At 40.1% G+C, this 22,321-nt stretch overlaps 1 protein-coding gene across 8 annotated transcripts in view; it reads left to right on the plus strand.

Moving 5' to 3' along the window:
- The first annotated feature begins 265 nt into the window (after positions 1-265).
- Positions 266-22,321, plus strand: part of FGGY (FGGY carbohydrate kinase domain containing) — a 450,547-nt gene continuing 428,491 nt past the window's right edge. For 3 of the 8 annotated variants that reach the window (XM_066376406.1, XM_066376410.1, XM_066376411.1), the window contains exon 1: positions 333-480. In XM_066376406.1, the coding sequence (XP_066232503.1) occupies positions 465-480 (16 nt within the window). In that variant the 5' untranslated portion in view covers positions 333-464. Of the gene's footprint in view, positions 481-18,045; positions 18,155-22,321 lie in introns of those variants that run through there. The other 5 variants (XM_066376407.1, XM_066376412.1, XM_066376414.1 and 2 more) reach the window with 4 other exon arrangements.

The raw sequence follows: 22,321 nt of genomic DNA on the forward strand, positions 1-22,321 counted from the left end.
GGTACAGGCCAATCCTGGGCCCGGTTCAAAGGGCCAATCGGAGCGCATTTTACAGGGGCCGCGGCCGGCCGGGGGCGGGGCCTGGCGCGGGCGCGGGGTCTCAGCCCCCTGCGGGGGCGACTGCGCGCACCAGCCTGAAGAGCTCCGCTGCTAGCAAGAATGTAGTAATTTCAGATTGGACGTGTCAGTGACCCTCCTCTCAGTCCCACGTGTGCACCAGGGCTTCTGCAGACGCGCAGCGTACACGTTATCCAATCGGAGAGCGCACCCGGTCGCAGCCTCCCTCCCCCTTCCTGCGGTCGCCTCCTGCTCTTCCTCCTCTTGCTCCGGCGGCTCAAATCTCATCCCAGCCGGGCCTGGGCTCCCGAGACGTTGTTGAGTTCCCTGAGTCCTCTCCTGGGTGAGGCGTCCGGCCACTCAACGGGAAGGTCAGCCTTGACTACATACCCAAGGCTGCCCAGGAGATGTCTGGAACCCGAGGTCCTCTGCCATCACTGTCCAGTTAACTAAGTTCACTTCCTTTCTCCCCTTTAACCTTCCCTCTGGGATTTTAGGACATTTTTTCAGACTTTTTGAGCCTTTGAATTTCAAACCTGGCCACCTAAGGTATTTTAAGGCCAGTGCTGCTTGCAACTTGAAATGCTCAGCAGCTTGGGATAATGTTTGGAAGTGCAGGTTTGTTTAGATGGTATAATACTGTTACAGTTATCCTGGGTAGGAAAGTCCTGGGGGGGGGGGGGAATCTTTCCATTTTTATTCATTTCCCTTCTTTTAAAGAATCAACAAGATGCAAAAGTATGAATTTCCCAAATCACCAGCTATTTTCCCCTAAAGCATTACCTTATTTTGTCTCTAAATGAAAGGGTCAGTCATTACCAAGAAATGGAAGAGCCATCATCATTTGGTTAATTTATAAAATAGGAATCAGCAGGGAGGAAGCAGTTATGCTTTTGAATTGCAAGGCCCCTCTTAGTATGTGGCAGTGACTTAGGTGGTCGAGTTTCGCTTGCTTTTCCTAGTTTACCATCAGCCACCATGTGTGTATCCTGATTCCCTTACTTTGAAGTTGCCAGCTGGGTTTTCCAGCCTTAGGAATGCCTCCTAGTCTTTTGGGAGTCTCCTGTTAATGAGGTCCTCTGCTTGGCTCTTGACCTGATCGCCACTGGACTGGCTTTGGGAGGGACCAGCTGAGAAGGACCTCCTAGTGGGAGGCCCAGAGGACTGTTATTAAGAATGATTGGGGGAACCAGTCCAGAGAGGGTGATAAGGGCCTGGGGAGTGATTTGAGAGGGGAAAGGTTGGGAACCTCTCTGGCTGGATTTGGATGTCAAAACATGTGTATTGGAAGAAGGGAATAACCCAGAGGGTGGAGATGTATGTCTTTCTCGATTAAATTCAGTTTACGAGGAGGAGACTGGGCCTTCTTCCAGGCTATGTTAACCTTTGCTGTAGGTCTTGTCTTTTCCTGGATTTTGGTTCCTTTTCCCTAACTGTTCACTTAATTCAAATCACAGCCAATTACCAGCTGGTTTTGAAAACAATTTGAAGTCATGAATCTTTCCTTTAAACTCCTAACCAGAGTAGGGAAATCCCTCTCCCCCTGCCCAGGGGATTTGATATTAATTATTTTACTAGAGTGTACTATAGAGATCATTTAACCTCGAACCTGCCCATCTTTTTATAAGATGGGATATAGAATCAACCCAGGTGATGTAAGAGGAGGTCATCCAAACCAATGCTCTAGTTCATTCATTTGTTCACTAATCTTGTGGCAGGTGTGGGTCTGTCGCTATGGTAGGCTCTGGGAAAGTGAAGAAAACAAGACTTGGTCTTTTTTTTTTCAAGCTTTCCTCCAGTCTGCTTCTATCTGTATGATAGTGAGATTAACGCTGTGGTAAGGTATGCAGAAGATGCTCAGGGCAAGTGGCCCAATATGGGATTTTGGGGAAAACTTTCCAGAGATCATAACGGAGCTGAGTTACAGAGCCTCAGTATGAGTGTGCTGGAAAAAGACAAAAGGGAAGGAATTATTTGATTTGGGAACACTATTTGCAAAACTAGATAAATATGGCGCATTGTTGATTAGTGTGGCTCATCAGGAAAGGGTGAGGTGGGAAATCACCAGAAAGAAGGCTGGGGTGGGTGAAAGGGCCAGAACACCAGAGGGTCAGGTGAGTCATGTTAAGAAAATTTAAAATGAATCTTTTGTTACGTCTGCCTGCAGGGTGAGGACGGCAGAAAGGCTGTTTTAATACAGTTAGGATAATAGTTATGAAACTGGAGAGAGATTAGGAGACTAGAGTAGTTAGGAATTAATTACTGATTAAATGTAGGGGATGAAGAAAGAATGTGGCAGCAAGGTACTGTGGGAAAAAGAAGGCATTCTTTGCTGGGGTATTTTTGAATAGCTTTATTGAGGTCTATTTGACATGTAATAGGCTACATTTAAAGTGTCTAATTTGACATAAGTATATATCCATGAAACTATCATAACAATCAAGATAAAGAATATTTCTAATACTCCCAAAGATTTCTTGTGCCCCTTGGTAATCCCTCCCTCCCTAGTTCTAGCCCTCTCCAAAAGCAACCAGTGATCAATTTTCTGTAACCATAGATTATTTAAGATTTTTTAGAATTTTATCTATGGGTGATGCAATATGTATCTTTTCTTGTGTGGTGACTTTTACATAATCATCTTGAGATTCATCCATGTTATACGTGCATACATGGTTCGTTTCTTTTTTTGCTGAGTACTATTTATATATCCATTATATGATTCCATTATACTTGGTTTATCCATTTACCTGTTGCTAGATAGTTGGATTATTTGCTGCTTTTTGGCCACTACAAATAAAGCTGCTATGAATATTTGTATTCATGGATAGATACTTTCGTTTTTCTTGGTTAAATTCCTAAACGTGGAATAGCTAGTTCACATGGGAGGGGTATGTTGAACTTTTTAAGGACCAGGCACCTGTATTTCAAAGTGATTATGCCATTTTACATTCCCCTCAGCAGTGTGTGAAACTCAGTTGCTCCAACACTTTTTGTTACTTTTTAATTTTAGCCATTCTAATGTGGAATCCTGTCATATGGTTTTAACGTCTATTTCCCTTATGACTAATACTTTCAAGCTTCTTATTTGTCCATATATATTTCATATATCTTCTTGGGTGAAGTGTTTATTAAATCTTTTGTCTATTTTTTAAAAAAATGGACTGTTACTTTTCTTACTGAGTTTTGAGAGGTTTTTATAATATATCATTACAGGTTCTCTGTCACATCTGAGTCTTCTCATTTTCTTCACTGTTTTGAAAAGCAGAGAGAGTTAATTTTCAAAGTCTAGTTTATAAATTTGTAATTTTGATAATGTCTATTTTATCAGTTTATTCTTTTATGGATAATGCTATTGGTGTGTCTAAGAAATCATGCCTAGCTTGAGGTCTCGTATATTTTGTCCTATTTTTTAAAGAATATTTATTTATTTATTGGTTTTACATTAAATCTGTGCTCCATTTTGAGTCGATTTAAGTTAATTTGTAGCACCAGACGTGGAATAAAGTTTGTTTTTTTGTATATGGTATCAATTGTTTTAGCACCATTTGCTGAAAAGCCTACCCTTTTCCCATTAAATTGCCTTTGCGCCTTTGATCAAAATCAATTTACCATGTGTATGTGGGGCTATTTCTGGTTGTTTTTTTCTGTATTGCATATCTTTTAGTCTTTTAATGCCAATATTACATGGTCTTGATGACTATAGTTTTGTAGTAAGTATTAACCTCAGGTAATATAAGTCCTTCAATTTTATTCTTTTTAAAAGTTGTTTTGGTCATTCTGGGTCTGTTACATGTTCACATTAATTTTAGTCATTTTTTCAATTTCAAAATGAAGTCCTGCTTATATGAATTTTAATTGGTCTTTTATTGAACCTGTACACTAATTATGGGGAAAATCTACATCTTAAATATTGAGTCTTCTGACATATGGACACAGTATATCTCTTGATTTATTTAGGCCTTCCTTAATTTCAGCAGTGTTTTGTAGCTTTCAGAAGGTAGGTTTGGCACATCTTTGTCAGATTATCTGTAGGTGTTTCATGTCTTTTTATGTTATTGTAAATGATGTTGCCTTTTCAAATTTCAGTTTCCAATTGTTCATTGCTACTTTTGTATTGATCATGTTATCCTACAATTTTGCTAAACTACTTACTAGCTCTAACAGCTTTTTTGTAGATGCTATCAGATTTTCTATGTAGGTGATCATGTTAACTGTAAATAAAGACAGTTTTACTTCTTCCTTTCAATGAGGATGCTTTTTGTTTCTTGCTATAGGATGCTAGCTAGAACACTTTTTTTTTCATCATTAACTGTGATGTTTGATATTAGTTGTATATTCTTTGTAGAAGTTCTTTATCAGGTTTGGGAAGTTTCATTCTATTTCTACTTTCCTGAGAGGTATTATTTTTAGAGTATTTTTTTCTTTAAGATTTTATTTACTGGTTTTAGAAAGGGGAGAGAGAGAGAAAGAGAGAGAGAGGAAGCATCAACTTGTAGTTGCTTCTCACATGTGCCTTGACGGCACCTTAGGGTTTCAAACTGGGTACCTCAGCGCTCCAGGTTAATACCTGATCCATACGCCACCACAGGTTGGGTTTTTGTTTTTAAATGAAGAATGAATGTTGTATTTTGTTAGTTTATTTTTTTGTAACTATTGAGATCATTTTTTAATTCTTAATATGATGAGTCACATTCACTGATTTTTATATATATATATATAATATATATATATATTATATATATATATATGGAACTGACCTTGCATTCCTGAGATATATCAAAGCAGAACCTATTCTCCTTATACTTTGTTGGATTCCATGTGGTAAAATTTTAAGAATTTTTGCATCTATGTTAATAATAGGTGACCAATCGTCCTCCTTTAGGGAAGACAGTCCTTCTTTTGTAAGTTCCATCCTTCCTCAAAAAGTGTCCTCCTACATGTCCTCCTTTTTGATATTGGAAGACTAATCTGTAAATGTCCATATTTGATTGATGCAGAGTCGATCCATTGTGTGTGATGTGACATATTTGTATCTAAATAAGTACTTTTTTCTTACAATTATTATTAAAAATGTATAGGCATGTAAGCATAATTACAATATAAAATATTACAAATGTTTATTATGCATTTATCATATTATAGTGTATTATTATTGCAATGAATAAAATGTTTCTTTTATTTATAATATTGTTTTCTTCAATTTGTTTTTGTCCTTTTCATTGTAAAAAAGTTAGTCACCTTATTAATCATGAATATTGACTTATAGTTTTCCTTATGTTGTCTTCTTAAGTTTTGGTATCAAGATAATTCTGGTCTCACAGAATGAATTGGGAAGTATTTCTTCTTCAATTTTCTGGAAACATTTGTGTAGAATTAATATTATTTCTTCCTTAAATATTTGGTAGAATTCATCAGTGAAGCCATCTGGGCCTGGAGATTTTTTTTGTTGTTGCTGGAGAGGGAAAAGTCAATTGTTTTAATAATACAGGACTATTCAGATTATGTTTCTTCTTGAATGAGGTTTGCTATTTTGTGTATTTTAAGGATTTGTACATACTATCTAAATTGCTCATAATATTCCCCTATTAGCACTTAAAATTTTATTTATTGATTTGAGAGAGAGAGAGAGAGAGAACATCAGTTTGAGGCTCCACTTATTTATGCGTTCATTGGTTGATTCTTGTATAATATGTTCCCTGACCAGGGAATGAACTCTCAACCTTGGCATATTGAGATGATGCTCTAACCAACTGAGCTACCTGGCCAGGGCTCCCCTATTATCATCTTAATATCTGTAGAGTCTGTTGTGATTTTATTTCTCTTATTTATAATACTGATGATTTATGGTTTATTTTTCTGAGAATTTATCAGTTTTATTGATCCCAAAGAACCAGCATATGGTTTCATTTTTTACTCTACTGTATTTGTTTTTTAATTTATTGGTTTCTACTCTGAAATTTATTATTTCCTTTTTTCTGCTTACTTTGAGTTCCTTTTACTCTTTCTAATTTCTTAAGGTGGTAGAGAAGACCATGTGTTGGGGACTTCTTTCCTAGTCATTTGATATTATAAATTTCTAAGCACTGCTTCAGCTTAATCCTACAACTTCTGCTGTTTTTCATTTAGTTAAAAACTTTTTAGTTTTTTTATTTCTTTTGATCCATGAGTTATATAAAAGTTTGTTGTTCAGTTTCCAAATATTTGAGGACTTTCCACCTGTTTTTCTATTATTGATTTATAATTTAATTCCATGTGGTCATAGAACATACTCTGTATGACTTGGATCCTTTAACTTTTTGAGACTGTTTAATGGCCCAGAGTGTGGTCTATCTCAATAAATGTTCCAAGTGTGCTTGAAAAGAATGTGTATTCTCCTCTTGTTGGGTAGGGTGGTTTTTATAAATATATGTCTATAAGGTCAACTTTAGTGACTGCTACTGTATATTATGACCTTGCTGATTTTCTCTCTACCTACTCTATCAATTATTGAGAGAGGGTTATTGAAATCTCTCATGATAATTGTAGATATATGCAGTACTCCTTGAATTTCTATTGGATTTTCTTTTATGTCTTCTGATGCAGTGTTATTAGGTGCATTACTATTTAGGATTGTTAGGTTGTCTTGTGAATCATTCCCTTTATTCTTTCATAATTTCTGATAATATTATTTGCTTTGAAATCTACTTAGTCATTTTTCCTGGCAATATTTTGTGCTCCAAAATGTACTTAGTGTGATAATGATTTAGCTGGTCTTGCTTTCTTTTGATTGCTGTTTTGTGCTGTATCTTTTTCTTCCTTTTACTTTTTAACCTATTTGTGTCCTTATATTTAAAGTGGGTTTCTTGTAGGCAGTGTATAGTTAGATTGGATAACAAAGCAAGGCCTGACAGTTCTTGCCTTTTCATTGGGGGTATTTAGACTATACTTAATGTAATTATTCATGTGGATTGGTTTGAGTTTAGCATTTTGCTTTTATTTTTTTTCTATTTGTCCCATCTGTTCTTTGTTCTCTTTTCCTTTTTTCTGCTTTCTTTTGGATTCATTTTTTATATAATTTTATTTTTTCTTCCTTATTAGTTAATTAAGTATAACTTTTTGGGGTATTATTTTAGCGGCTTCTTTACAGTCTACAGTATATACCTTTAACTTATCAGGGTCTACTTTCAAGTGGAATTATACCACTTCACATACATGTTTCATATAAGAATCATACAACAATAGAGTTATAATTTTTTTCTGCCTAGCCTTTGTGTGACTATTGCTATTTGTTAATTTTATTTCTACATATCTTGAAACCCCAATATACATGGTTATGTTAGTTTTAAGTAGTCACTATCTTTTTAAGACACTCAAATAATTTTTAAAAATTCTTTTATGTACCCACAATGTTAATTACCCTTGTGCTCGCCATTATGGTTTATAGATCTCGATTTCCATGCGCTGTCACTTTCCTCACCTGCTTCTTATGGTGCAGTTCTGCTCCTGATGAACTTTTTAATGTTTTTCTGGAAAAATCTTTATTTTACCTTCAATTTTGAAACACTTTTTCCCACATGGTAAAGAATTCTAGACATAAAGCTTTTTCTTTCAGTATTTCAAAGATCTTACTCTTCTGTCTCCTAGCTTGCATTATTTTAAATATTTTTTTATTTATGAATAATATCCCTCCCCCTGCAATTCCCTCAGCTGCTTTAATGATTTCTTCTTTATCATTGGTTTGGAATAATTTGATTATGATGTTTCTTGGTTTAGTTAAGCATTTTTCTTTTCTTTTGTGACAGAGACAGAGAGAGTCAGAGAGAAGGACAGATAGGGAAGACAGGAAGGGAGAGAGATGAGAAGCATCAATTTTTTGTTGAGGCAGCTAAGTTGTTCATTGATTGCTTTCTCATATCTTCCTTGACAGGGCGTGGGTCAGGGCTACAGCAGGCTGAGTGACCCCTTGCTCAAGCCAGTGACCTTGGGCTCAAGCTGATGAGCTTTGCTCAAACCAGATGAGCCCATGCTCAAGCTCGCAATCTCGGGGTCTCAAACCTGGGTCCTCTGTGTCCCAGTCCAGTGTTCTATCCACTGCACCACCATCTGGCCAGGCTAGTTAAGCATTTTAAAATACTTTTTGTGCTTGGGGTTCATTGATACTCTTGAATCTGTGGGTTTATAGTTTCATGAAATTCGGAAAATTTGTGCCCATTATGTGTTTCACTATTTCTCCTGACATTTTTTTCACTCCTTCAAAGATTTTCATTTCACATACATTAGGCCACTTGAATTTTTTTTTCATAGCTCATTGATGCTCTGTTTATTTATTTATTATTTTCTTTCTTCCTTTTTTTTATTGAGAGGCAGGGAGGCAGACAGACAAACTCCTGCATGCGCCCCAACCAGGATCCACCCAGCATGCCCCTTATGGGGCGATGCTTTGCCCATCTGGGGCCACTGCTCTGTTGCTTGGGCAACCAAATTATTTTAGCGCCTGAGGCGAGGCCTTGGAGCTATCCTCAGTGCCAACTTGCTCAAACCATTCAAGCAATGTCTGCAGGGGGTGGGGGGAGAGAGAGAAAGAGGAAGAGAAAGAGAGAGAAAGGAAAGGGGAGGGTGGAGAAGCAGATGGTCACTTCTGTGTGCCTGACCAGGAATCGAACCTGGGACTTCCACACACCAGGTCGACGCTCTACCACTGAGCCAACCAGCCAGAGCCATGATGCCCTGTTTATTTTTTTTTTAATATTTTTCTTTCTTTCTTATTACTCTGTCTTGAAAGACACGAATCTTCTATTCTGTATTGTCTAATCCACTAATGTCAAATTTCATCTCGGATACTCTGGTTTTCATTTCTAGAGTTTCAAGTTGAGTCTTTTTTTTTAATATATATTGTATGTCTGACCTTTGAAGTTCAGTCATTCCTGAAGCTTTTTGAACATATGAAATCCAGTTATGAGGCTGCTTTTAATGGCTATGTCTACTAATTCTAACAAGTGTCCGTTGATTTTCTTATTTTGGGTAGTATTTTCGTGCTTCTTTGCATGCCTGGAAGTGACTGAAGACCAGACATTGTTTTACCTTGTTTGGTACTAGATATTTTGTATTTCTGTAAGTATGCTTGAGCTTTTTTTCTGGGGCATGTATAAGTTATTTGGAAAAAACTTGATCTTTTTGATTCTTGCTTTAAGCTTTGTTAGGAGGACCCAGTGCTAATTCTTCTCTACTGAGATAAAACCCTCTGCATACTCTACCCAGGGCTCTGGGAATTAGGTTTTTCAGTCTGGTTCTTGCAAATAGGCACTATTCATGGCCATGTGTGAAGTCCACTGATTGTTTGACGTATTCTTTGCAGGTGATTCTGGCTTAGATAGTTTCCTCATGTACATACAGTGATTGGTTGTTGGGGACCAAATAAAGAAACAGGGTATTTTTGCAATCTGGACAGAGGTGCCCAAGCTAAAGTTACTGCAGCTGCAAAGCTTGAAGCAGGGTGAATTTGCTTAACAAAGGTGTAAATATTTTTTTAATCTTTGAATTACCTGTTGATTGATTGGGTAGAAGTCTTTTGATGGATGTGGAAATGCTACTTGAAAGTGCATTTGCTAGCCTGACCTGTGGTGGCTCAGTGGGATAAAGCGTTGACCTGGAACACTGAGGTCACCAGTTCGAAACCCTGGGCATGCCTGGTCAAGGAACATATGGGAGTTGATGCTTCCTGCTTCTCCCCCTTCTCTCTCTCTCTTTCTCTCCTCTCTAAAAATTGAATAAATGAAGTTTTTAAAAAAATCAGTGAAAGTGCATTTGCTGTATTTTGTTGGAGGTTGGCATTGAGATGGGTGTTTCTTGCAGTTTTTGAAGTCAAGGTGTTGTGGAGTGTACTCAACAAATGCTTAAGGGTCAATTGTAAATAATATATATTAAAAAAAAAGGGAGGAAGAGTCATGTCCTGGAACTCCTGCAAATCAATTTACTTTGAAGAATTTCTTTTGAATGCTGATATACAGGAGATGCCAAACCTCTTTCTTTTGCAAACTTCTACCCTCTTTTATTTGATCCAGCTAGTAACACTGTCTTTTTCTAAATAGTTCCAGATACACAGAAAAAGTTTATATAGGTGGATGTAGACCCTCAAAACCCTCAGCGAGACCTTCTGAGCATGGCTTTTAAGGTCTGTAATGACCAAGAGGAAAAGAAAAGGCAGACAAAGCCCAAAACAGATCAGGAAAAATACCAGCCAAGAATTACAGCACACAAATTGATGTTTTAAAAAATAAAAATAAAAAGGGGGATATATTGGGGACTGAATAAATAAACAGGGTATTTTTGCAATCTGGACAGAGGTGCTGGGCCCAAACCCCACCTCATTTGCCTAGTTAACAAAGAGCTACACCTGACTCTCATTTGTCTCACCCATGTTCTCCGAAGGAGGCTGGAAGCTAGTTTCTTATTAGTGTAAAGTAGATTTGGATGGTATGGTGGGGTTTGTCTTTGAGTTGCCTTGGAAACTTAATTGAATTGTTGATGGACCACATTTTGTTCTATGAATAAAAGTGGATGTGCTTCTGGGAGCGCAGGCTTTATGGCTAAGGAACAGTAGAGACTCTTTGCTGTGGCATCCTCCTAAACCCATCCAAATCTATATCTATATCTATATCTATATCTATATCTATATCTATATATCTATATCTATATCATCATCAATTTATACCTATACCTATATCTATACCTATACCTATATCTATATCTATATCTATATCTATATCTATATCTATATCTATATATCTCTTTAAGTCCCTGTTTATCATTTATTTTAATTCCATACCTTTTACCATCCGGGACCCCGGTATATAAATACTTGTTGTGGTTGGACCTCAACAATCGGTACCCTTTGTACTATTTGAGCAGTACCTTGTACAGATCACTGGAATTTCCCTTGGTGCACCTCTCTCCTCTCTTGTTCTCTGCCTCAAGTAATCTAGCCTCCCTGTTCTCCATAGATTCCTAACTCAGGGATACTGTGGGCTTGGCTTGGCTTCCAGGCATTAAGCTTGAACAATTTCAGAGTAGACTGCCCCTCAGCCCCTGACTTCGAATCTCGCTAGTATCACTTTGCTTTGTTGCCTGATTTCTGATGTTCTGAGAATCTTTGTTTCCTATTTTGGGTTCTTTTTTTTTTTTTAAGTTGTTTTAGGTGGGAAGGTAAATATGGTTCCTATAACTCCATCTTGGCTGGGAGTAGAAGTCTTCAAAAGGAATTTTTAAAGAAAATGTAAAAAAAGTACTACTTGAGGATGTGAGGAAGGAATCTTGAGGTAACCAGAAATAATAGGGACCTCTTTTACCACTTGAACCTTGGAAAGGACACAGTGAAGGAAGTCTATCAGAAGGAAACATCAGACACCCTTATAGGAAGATAATCTTCAATAAAGGAGCTATTTAGAAAGATGAGGGTAGCCTGAATCCCTGTGGGTAAGTACAGCAGGTTTGTTATATCCCTATAGCCTTTCGCTATACTCAATGGGGCAGAAGGAGGAGTGGCTGCGGGACTGAAAAGGAGGAATCATGTGAAGAGGGCTGCCTTGAGAGGATCTGTCGCCTCCGTTCAAGATGCACAGCTATTTCAAAGCCACTTAAAGGAAGGGAGTCCCGACCTTACTCTCTTTCCTCCTTTGAGGCTTCTGCTAATGCTCACCATTGGTCAAACCCAACTAGAAGACAGAGGATTAGAGAGCCTTGAGACCCAGACTATTGTCCACAGGACACAGAGCATCAGAGATAGATTGAGAATGGATATGTGGTGGAAGAAGGAAGCTAACAGAGAATAACCTGTGTAAGGAGTCAGTGATAACCTCTAGATTTCTGGCTACTACAGAATCAGCATGGTTGGTAGTGCCAGTCACTGAACTAGGAGGGAAGGAATAGTAGTATGGGAGGTTGAAGAAGACTTGACAGATGAGGGAAACATGATGAGATTTCCTTTCCAAACTCAGCATGTTTTCCCCAGGAGGCTCCTATAACCCCGTCTTTATCATCTTAAATTATTTAGGAAGTTTTTATCAACCGGATGACAAATGAAGCACAGTTCATGCAGGAGGTACATATACAATGATTTATGTGTGGGGTGGGCTTAGGGAGCGTGGGGAAATCCAGTAGAAATCATTCAGGCTAAATGTATGACCAGTTCCTTAGCCATCTGGATTTGGGGCTGAGCTACACTGAAATCTGTTGCAGACACAGCTGAGAGCCGAGGAGCATGAATTTTGCTAACCTGGCCATGGGATGGAGAGATTGGGAAAGGACTCAGTAACTGATTGGATATGGAGGATGAAAGTTGAGAAGACAAAATCTTCTCAGATTAAGTTCAGTGCAATTTATCAGATTCCCGGACTATAGAATTATGTTGCCACATGAAGCTATAATTAAACTGTTTAATGGTCATCATGTGACATAGTGGAAAGAGTGTAGGATTAGAGTCCCACTCAGCTATTCACTGGCTCTGTGAGGTTGGGCAAGTGACCTAATTGCACAGACTTTAGTTACCCCAATTAGAAGTAGTAGACCCCTCCATAGTTGTAGGGAGGATTAGCAAGGCCATCTACTATGTCACTAGTACTATGCCTGGCACAGAGTAAATACTCATGAGAAATTTATTGATTGAAGATGAAGGTTGGCTCAAAATAGAAGTATGTTTAAGAAACATTTGGATTCCTGTGAAACCTCATACAGTATTGAGAAAACCGGTTAACACTGATTTCTAATGATCATTAAGAGAAGAATAGGTACTGGAGGAGGGAGGGCTCCCACAAAGTCCCCTTTTGAAGACACCCTGGCTCCCTTTACCTTTTCTCCCAAACAGGTTACTCTGATGTTTGTATAGAGATTGGATATGGGGCTGATGAGCCACTGATTTGTCCCAGCATGCGTTGCATCCAGAGAGCCTTCAAGAAGGTAGAGAAGACCTACGGTGTGCTTACCCGGTGCTGTTAGCCCAGCTTACCTCATCTCCACACAATGTCATGTGGAAACATGGGTGTCTGAAGATCATAAATGTATCAAGTGTCCCTTATCCCTATTCCTATCTTGGTGTTTTAGAAAAAGCTGTGGCATGGAGGAACAACAGTGATAGGAATTGAAAATATACAGCAGAGAGGAAAGAAGACTCGGTAGGGAGGTTGGGAGAATCATCTTCAAACATTTGAAGGGATAGCTGCCCTAAAAAGGATGAGATGGTTTGGATGGTCCCATGGGATGGAAATGAGGACTAGAGGGTGGGAGCCATACAAAGCACAATTTAACTCATTACAAGGGAGAGCTTTCTCATTACAGTAATAGCTGCTCGTTGTGAAAATTCAGTCGGCACTGAGAAGGGAAGCCCCCCTTCTCAGTGCCCTCCCTCGCTTCCACTGCCTTACTTTTCCTAGTGAGCCGGTGTTTGCGTTTTCTTCCTGAAATCTGGTACGCTGGGTTTTTATGCGACGCACTGGTTCTCAAACTTTAGCATTTGTCAGGATCCCCTGATGGACTTTTTACGGAGCCCTGAGCAGCGTTCCCAGAACTTCTGAATCAATAGCTCTGAGCTGGAGCCTGAGAATGTGCATTTCTAATACTAGTTCCCTTGTGGTGCCCAGGCTGTTCTTCCAGGAGACCACACTTTGAGAACCACTTGTGCTCAATCCTCTTTAATAATGCAGATGGGGGTCTAAGAACTTGCTTTTACCTAATATAATTAGCATTTTTCTTTAGCTCCTTCTCATCATTTTTAACAGCTGCTTATGTCCTCTGGTAATAAACATTTACATTGTTTCTAGGGTTTTTGCCTTTACAAAAATAATGGTGCGCTGAATGTTTTTGTATATGTTTTTTAGGTGAGACAACACATAAATTCTTAGAAGTTAACTACAGTATTAGGTAAAAGGTTAAATTTTGAAAATGGACAGATATTGACAAATTATTCTAAAGATTCAACCAATTATTGTGCTGCTAAAAGTATATGAAACTATTTCCCCACACTCTTGCCAAAAGTGGGTATTATCAAAAATTTTAATTTTTGCCAATTTGTTGTGAAATTGTGTTTTCCTTTATATTTCCTATATTATCTGTAAGGGCAAAGGTTCATATGTATTCATCACATTTCTCTTTCGGTGAACTTTTATTCTTTGCCTCATAGGAGAAAAGAGCGATATGAACAAAGGTGCCAAACTTTTACTTGAGTGGTTGCTAATAGTTTTTTAGGATTGCAGTATTGAGCTGTGATCAGGGATGGAGGAATGGAGGTAGGGTTAGAAGTCCTTGTGGGCCAAATAAAGAGCTTGGGCTTTATCATGGGAAAAAGCAACATTAGTGGTGGTTAAGCTTAGACTGTAGCCCTTGGTGATTTTGACAGGGTGTGTTTGTGGCATGGCAGACTGTCCAGTTTACCAAGTGGAATGCTTAATCTTCAAAGAACTTATCCTTTAGGCCCTTTCCCTTGGACCTTAAAGCATCTTGGCCATGCTTTGTATACAGTTAAACACAAGAACAGGCCAGAGACTTCTCCAGTGTCTGGTGGGGTGTTGTCTCTGAGGAAGGCACTCCACAGGACTGTGTGGGGAATGGATTTTATTGCTCTTCCTAATAGTGCCCCAAGCCCTTCCTGACAGCAGTCATTAAGGTTGGTGGGTTTTTCTGTTCTTTTAATTTGAGTGGCTTTCTGGGAAAAGCTGTGGATTTTGGCCAGTGTGCTAATGATAAGGGCATTGCTTTGAAGGTCTAGTAAATTCTGCTGGAAATCATTTCATAGTTAACTGTATCAGCAAATCAACAGCAGCCCCTTGGAGAAGAAAATGACAGAGGGAGACAAAATACATAAATAGGGTGGGGCAAAAGTAGGTTTCCAGTTGTTCACGTGGAAAATAATGCAACAGTCAATAAATAATAATACAAGAATAAAGCCTGTTCTGCATACTCACAACTGTTCATCTACTTTTGTCCCATCCTATATATTTAAATTATTTAGAATTCAAAGAGAGGTCAGAGATTCATGTTTCAAAAAGAAGAGTCCATGTAATAATAAATCACTGTTTGCTCATAATTTTGCCTGTTTTGGGTTTAGCTTTGTAATTGGCATATTGGGGTTAAAATAGAATAACTTTGCATTTAGAATCAGGCCACCGGCCTTCACTCTCTTTGCACCTTTTCTGCCATTTTCCTGCTTCCAGGGTCCTGGCACGGGAGTGCGACCATCGGACTCCAACTTTGGATTTTAGTGAACTCAGGGTTTGTAAGAGAGAGGCTGACTCAGACAAGGAAGATGGGTTCTCTCCCTCTTCCGTCTCCCCTCCGTGTGTGCCCATGGAAGTGGGGCCCTCTGTCAGGGAGGGATATTGTCTTAGAGGAGGAGCATGAAGAGAGGTTTGCTGATGTTGCTTCCGTACTCTCCACGGTCAGAAAGTCCTTGGAGCCTTTTTATTTTAAAACGTATTTGATTATTTTATACATTAATAATCTTCCTCTCCCTTACAACCCAGTAATTCCCCTATGACAACATTACACTACGCTGTGCTTATCTGTAGGGACAGTGAGGCCGGGGCAGAACATTCTCAGTTATTGTCAGTGTGTCTATACGGTGACATAAGGTAGTCTTTTTAAATCAGAGTGTGGAGAAGGCATTTCCAATGATTGCATGACTAAGAAGGTTTCATGGGATCAACAGAGTCGGAAGGGTATTCTGAGTGTGTCCAAGATGATGGCAGCCTGGTTAGCCTGAAAATCCAAGTCATTTGAGGCTTAGTAGCAGGATTCCTGCTGTGACTCTGACAAACCTGAATTTGAGTGTGATCCCCTTCCTGATGGACTTTGTGACCATAACCTGGATATCGATCCTTTCAGGGTTCCAGAGTCTCACCTGTAAATGGGAGAAACAACACATACCTTATAATGTGGGTTCCCTTTTCCCTTTCCCTGCAAAGAGGATTCCTTGGTATGGCGTCATAAAGGGCTTGGGAGGCATTATAACAAATAAAGAGTTGCCTTTTTTCTTTTCCTTTTGGACCATAGGGATTAAAAAGAAGAGGGGAGAGTAAGCAGGATTTTCTGGAAGAGGACATGGGAGATTCAAGTTTACTTTGCTTTCAGATGATGTCTGTTGGAGTTTGAGGATGCTATTGAGGAGTCAGATTTTCCACCATGATTTCTTTAGGACCTGTACTATACATTTGGCTTCAGCATGGATTTTGTATTTTCTTAGTGTCAACTGTTGGACCTTCACCTGTGTGGCTCTTGGAGGGTGGTGGCTTTTGGGCACCCTCCAGGACCAGCTCTGTTTTGGTCCTCATGGCCATCACATTGTGAGGCAGGTATGGGGATTTGGAGAGTGCTGACATTTCTGCCTTTTGGAATCCAACTTTGAATTCAAAAGGACAGCCAGTCTTTCTACCATCTGATTTCATTCAGTACCCTTCCTTCAGTTGCCTTGTGTTTGTCTTTAAAAATAGGCCCATGCCTGACCTGTGGTGGCACAGTGGATAAAGCGTCGACCTGGAACACAGAGGTTGCCTGTTCGAAACCCTGGGCTTGCTTGGTCAGGCACATATGGAAGTCGATGCTTCCTGCTCCTCCCCCTTCTCTCTCTCTCTCTCTCTCTCTCTCTCTCTCTCTCTCTTTCTCTCTCTCTTCTTTTTAAAATGAATAAAAAAGTCTTAAAATAAATCAGCTCAGTTGAGAGCATAGAGATCCTCAATGTCCTGGAAAAGACAAGAGTTTCTGATTGAGTGATTGGAAAGCTGATGGAAACAGTAAATCAGTACATCTTTACCAACTAGTGTGTTTGTGTTCTGTGGAGAAAGGTGGAGTTGGGATAGGAAGCTTGGCCCCAAGAGTATGGCTAGGATTCTGGTGGGAATGTGAAGCCATTACTGCAGTTTTACCAAGTGCACTAGGTTTAGATCAGGGGTCTCAAACTCAACTCAGCATGTGGGCCGCAGAGCAAGATCACAGCTGTTCGGCGGGCCGCACTAGGTCTACAAAAGGCAACTGTTATGCAACACTTTTCTCACTGCAGTTGAAAACAAAAAAAAAATCAGTACAACAAGCAAATCGTACATGCAGTTTACTCAGTGTCACAAAACGACCAGAAACTGTAGTTCGCATCACAACTGCTGTTAACTAAGCTAATATCTATCTAGGATGCTAGAGAAATGAAAAATACAAGTAGGCCCCTAGGCTTACTTAATTTTATCCAAAATATTTTGAACTTCGTGGATTAGTCTGCGGGCTGCATGCGGCCCGTGGGCCGCGAGTTTGAGACCCCTGGTTTAGATCATATATGTAAACTAGGAATAGCTCGAGGCATCACCATTTGGTTTTCAGAAATCAAATTCTTATATTAAATTGTCAATTCTTCAAAATCAGAGATTATATCCTTTTCAGTTTCCTCTTCCACATGTCCTGGGGAAGAGAAGGCACTTAATATTTGCTTTGTTTACTGGAATTGGAGCTGTTCGAGGTGGTGAGAACACTTATGTATAGAAAATGCATATTTAAAAATTTCAGGTGAGTTGGTGTTAGAAGGGAAGGTTAGTACATAATAATAGTCCTAATAATTGCTACCATTTACTGAGCATGTGCCATACATCAGGCACTGTGCTAGGCACTTCAGCTATATAAGCTCGGTTAATCTTTCATAGAATACTATGAGATGGTAGCCTTTCACATTAAGAGGAAAAGCACCTGTCAGCAAGCTGTACTTTCCCCCCCTATGTGTACATATTGTTCATAAAGCCAGTAAAAGAGCCAGTTCCCATTGCCAAATGAGCTCTTGCTTTCCATCGTGAACTTTCTCACCATCTTAGAGCGTGTGAGATTTGTTTAAAGTGGTATTTAGTTGTTTATGTTTAAAAAAAAAGACTGAAGTGGACAAGCGTACTGAAGTGTTTATCTTTTTCTTCCCAAACCTACCAACTCCGGTTATAATATAACTAAGTAAGCTGTGTAAGACTCATGTACATGAACTCCTAGCAAAGTCCAAAGGTCAAAGTTGAAAGAGGATATTGAGCTCCTGCTCTGATCTCTGGGACACTGTGGGCACAGCTACCAAATTTATCCTTGAGAAGTGGCTCATTAAGAAATAGGACCAAAGGTAAGCTCATCACCTCTGGCGGTTTGTTGTCTTAGGAAACAATATTATTACTATTAGGTTGATTAGGGGAAAAGAAGGAAGGACAAAATAAGAGAACAACCCCTCAATGACTGGTTTTTGACACAGTATTTGTAGCATTGACTCCTTTCTTAGAATTCTGTAGCAGTTTTGCGAAGAATAGCCTCCTGTGTGCAGTCCCCTCCCCCCCTTCTTCACACTGCATCCGAGCAGCTTGCACATTTGTTGAAGATTCAGCCGTGAAGTCTGCGGTTTCCTGTGGCACACTGCTAACAGTATTTATACAGGCTCTTACTTAATGAACCGTATAAATATTTATCATAAGAGCCATCTTTTGGTAATGAAAGGGGGCTAAAAATCCGTCCAGTCCATGTTGGGGACTTGGACAGGAGGCTTTTCTGCCCTTTGAAGCACCTTGTGGGCCGAGAAGTCAGGGGTGGCTCCGGACTCGTGTAGCACATACGAGTTTCTCTCCCGTATGTTTCTTTCTCTTGGCCTCCCCAATCCATGTCCTTATTTCTCGCTGCCTGACTACCCTCCCCATATCCCTATCAGCTTTTCATTTTAGAGTATTCATGTTTGCCAAAAAGAATGGGATGGAACCATTCATAAATTGTACTTTGGAGCCTCACAGACTCCGCCTCAAATCTCAACTCCTTCGCTTCTGTGTTCTGTAATTTTAAACAGCTTTTATGGCCGAAAACCTCAGTCTCCTTTACTGGAAAATGGGTTCATGCTGCTCGCCTCATATGGTTGTGACAAGGGTTAAATGTAATTGTGGGTGATTCGCAGAGCAGAGCTTAATAAAGGCTAGTTGTTGCTGCATTTGTTGTTACTGTGATTGAAGAAGTGATCAAAGGATTTGGTTTTCAATTTTATTTTTATATTTATTGGTTGATTTTAGAGAGAGAGACAGGGAGAGAGATAGACACATCCACCTGTTCCTTTATGTGCCCTGACCAGGGATCGAACCCATAGCCTTTGTGTATGAGGATGATGCTGCAGGTTGGAGTTGTGGGAAGAGCCCTAAGACTTGCTGTAAGAGGCTGGGGTGCAAATATGGGCGCTGCTGTTGACCATTTGTGTGACTTGGGTCAAAATTCCCCATCCACTGGGGTATAAAACGGGGATAGATTTATCAGCTTGATTGAGTTTCAGTCTGAAGAGGTTAGCACATGTGTGAAAGTGCCAGACACAGCAGGATCCTAATCCTTTAAAAAAATTAGAAAAGGGAATAATGTTTTCCATCTTGCAGTGACTTTATTTTTTTGAGTCTAAGAGGCACTGGAATATGGTATGGAGACCAGGACACAGCAGATAGTACTTATGATCCAGGAACAGAGGGCGCAGAGCAGGAAAGTGGGGAAAACCCTCTGGTGGAGTTTTTGTAACTCACAGGGTTGAGTTTCAGGGAAACTGCCCAAGGGCTTGAACTTCTCTGCTTCCCTGCTTTCAGGGTCCCGGTCTGGAAACAATCAAGAGAACACTTAAAACTGTAATAATAGAAAATGTGGTGAACCTGAAATATTTAATTAGGATCTATTTCTTAGAAAAACATGAACTGGGTGGTGTGTGTGAGCCATCCTGGGAAGGTACGATGCCCTTGTTCCTGTGTTTGACTCTTCCTGGCTGATGCCTTGGTAATATGGCTTAGAAAGGCGTGGTTTGCTAGAGAGAGGCAGCGTGGCATTGGGGAAGGGTCAATCTCTGAAGGTGGACAGCCCGAGTTCTGAGTTAGCCTATCTTAGACAGAGTAATAAGGGTCACCCAGCAGAGTTCTTGGCCAATAGACATTTAATAAATGGGGAGGTATCAGGCAGGGTAGCACCATGAGAAAATGGATAGGGACTGTAGAGTCAGAGGGAATTCTACTGCTCTCAACTCTATTACTTACTAGTTACCCAACATCCTGGAGTACGTTATTTTCTCTGTCTACAACTCATTTATTTTCCTCATTGGATTATCTTCAAGGGTTAATGTCAGAATTAAAGTGGTAATCTAAACAAGCTGCTTAGCAGAGCATCAGATCTACGGTAAGTATGGTACCTTTGATTATTTCCCTGAGGATAGGTGTTGAAGGTATCTACTGAGTAACGCTGTGAATTGTCGAGCTCCTGCTTTGGGCCAGGCATGGGGCAGGCCCTAGGGATAGAGCTGTGACTCTGGCAGCAGTGAAGTTCACTGTTTAAAGGTGAAGCTCTACCCACCCTGTGAGGTGGGGGCGCTCCTGAATGGTGGGCTCTTTCCTGGTTAGCGAAAAGATGGTTCCAAACACCAGAACTGGCATAAGCCCTGGATTAGCTGCAGAGTGAAATCTGCCCCTTTGAATTTACTAGAAATAAATCAGGATGTCTGGGTGATGGGTAGTACAATGGTTTGCTCCCTGCAGAGGAAGAGAGAGAGTCCAAAGGGAGGAGCCCAGGTGTGAGGAGGTGGGCCATTGACCGGGGGCAATGTCTCTTCTCACTGGTGCTGTCAAGAGTGGAGAGAAGGCTGGATGGTGGCTAACCAGGTCTCTGTAAGCCAGAATGTTTGTATAGATTCTTCATTTTCTGTATATTTCCTTGTTTCTCCCTGAAGTGATTCTAGAGTATTGTTGGAATGTTCAAGCTAAGGACAGAGAGTTGTTGATATGCTAAGATCATTGTTAAGGAGCTAGGAAAAGGAAGCCGAGTAAGAAGATGTATGTGTGATCAGTGTGGAGGTGAAACAGCTTCCCTCCTATCTGAAGATTAAGATACTGAAGAAGTTCTGAAGCAAGGAAGGCCCTGTCCTGTTTTGTCCACTACTGTATCCTGAGCTCTAAGCAGGGTACCTGGCATAATCTGCATTTCTTCAAATCTCAGATGTCACTCATTGCAAGGTACATCATTATTGCTTATACCACTAAGAAAGAAAGAAAATGCTACCAATTAATTGTATGATGCCATTGACTGGCAGAGTCACTCTGATTTTGGAGAAGCTAAATGTGAAAAAAAAAAGTGAGTGTGTTAGAATTAATAAAATGTAGTTATAAGCATCCAATAAATATTTTAATTGGATGAATGAAGCATGCTGAGATTAGAATCAAGACAAAACACTAGTGCATTTAAATATAATTTAGGAATGCAGACTATATTTAAACATGAATCTTTTCATCCATTTTTACTATTGATTCACTGATTTAGTTACTCATTCAGAAAACCTTTATTGGAAACTGATTATGTACCACTGTGCTAGGAGCTGGAGATGCAGAAATCAATAGTTCCTTTTTTTCAGATTCAGGCCAATAAGGGAAACAGGCACAGAAAGAAAATAAAATCACAATTCTGTGTGGTAAGTTTTTATAGAAAGTCGGGGCATGCTACCCTGGTGGCACCAAGGGACAGAGAAAGGCGAGGAAATCTTCCCTGAAAAGGTGATGGTTGAACTCGATCTTAAAGTGTAAGTCTGTGGTCACCAGACAGAGAAGAGAGGAAGGAATTAGGAAGGGAGAGGAAGTCCGAAGCGATGGTGCTGTCAGCCAGCAGTGGGCTGCACTACTAGGAATTTGGGAATGTCTTAAGATGGGCAGGATGGGGTTGGACAGGGCTGGGGAGCAGACAGAGAGAAGCTCCTGGTGGTCTGAGAGGTTGTGCTGAAAGCCTCAGGCTGTATGGCGCACCTAAGCCAAACATGTCTGTCTTGCTGAGTCCTGAGGGAAGGGTCCAGCAGGGGCTGGGGGGATTGCTGGAGGTGGGGCCAGGGGGATCTTTGCTTCAAACAGAGCAGCTTTACTTTAATCTGTTTCATTTAAATATTTCGAGTAAGGGCTTGAAGAAAAGTGATCACGAATGAACGCAGGAATGCATGATGTGAGAACTGGTGCTCCGGGTTCTATGGAGTGCCCGGAGGGTTGTAGGTGAGGGAGAGATGAGGAAGCAGTAGGCTGGAGACTGAGAGTGGTTCTAAGGCTCCAATGAAGGTAGCAAATGTTCTTCCTACAGTTTCCCCATTTTCCTCTCCACCTGCCAGTGAGCCAGCAAGCCAGAGGGGGCAGGCACCGCTGGGAAATCATTGTGATGAAATCAGAAGCAGTCACTTTTAATGACTCTGTTTTTGTCTGGAACAAATATCCAGGAAGCAGTAACTGAACATCTGCTGGTTGTTTTAGTGTCCCCGAGTGTGGCT

Source organism: Saccopteryx leptura, chromosome 3, assembly GCF_036850995.1.
Source record: "Saccopteryx leptura isolate mSacLep1 chromosome 3, mSacLep1_pri_phased_curated, whole genome shotgun sequence".
NCBI classification, from domain to species: Eukaryota; Metazoa; Chordata; class Mammalia; order Chiroptera; family Emballonuridae; genus Saccopteryx; species Saccopteryx leptura.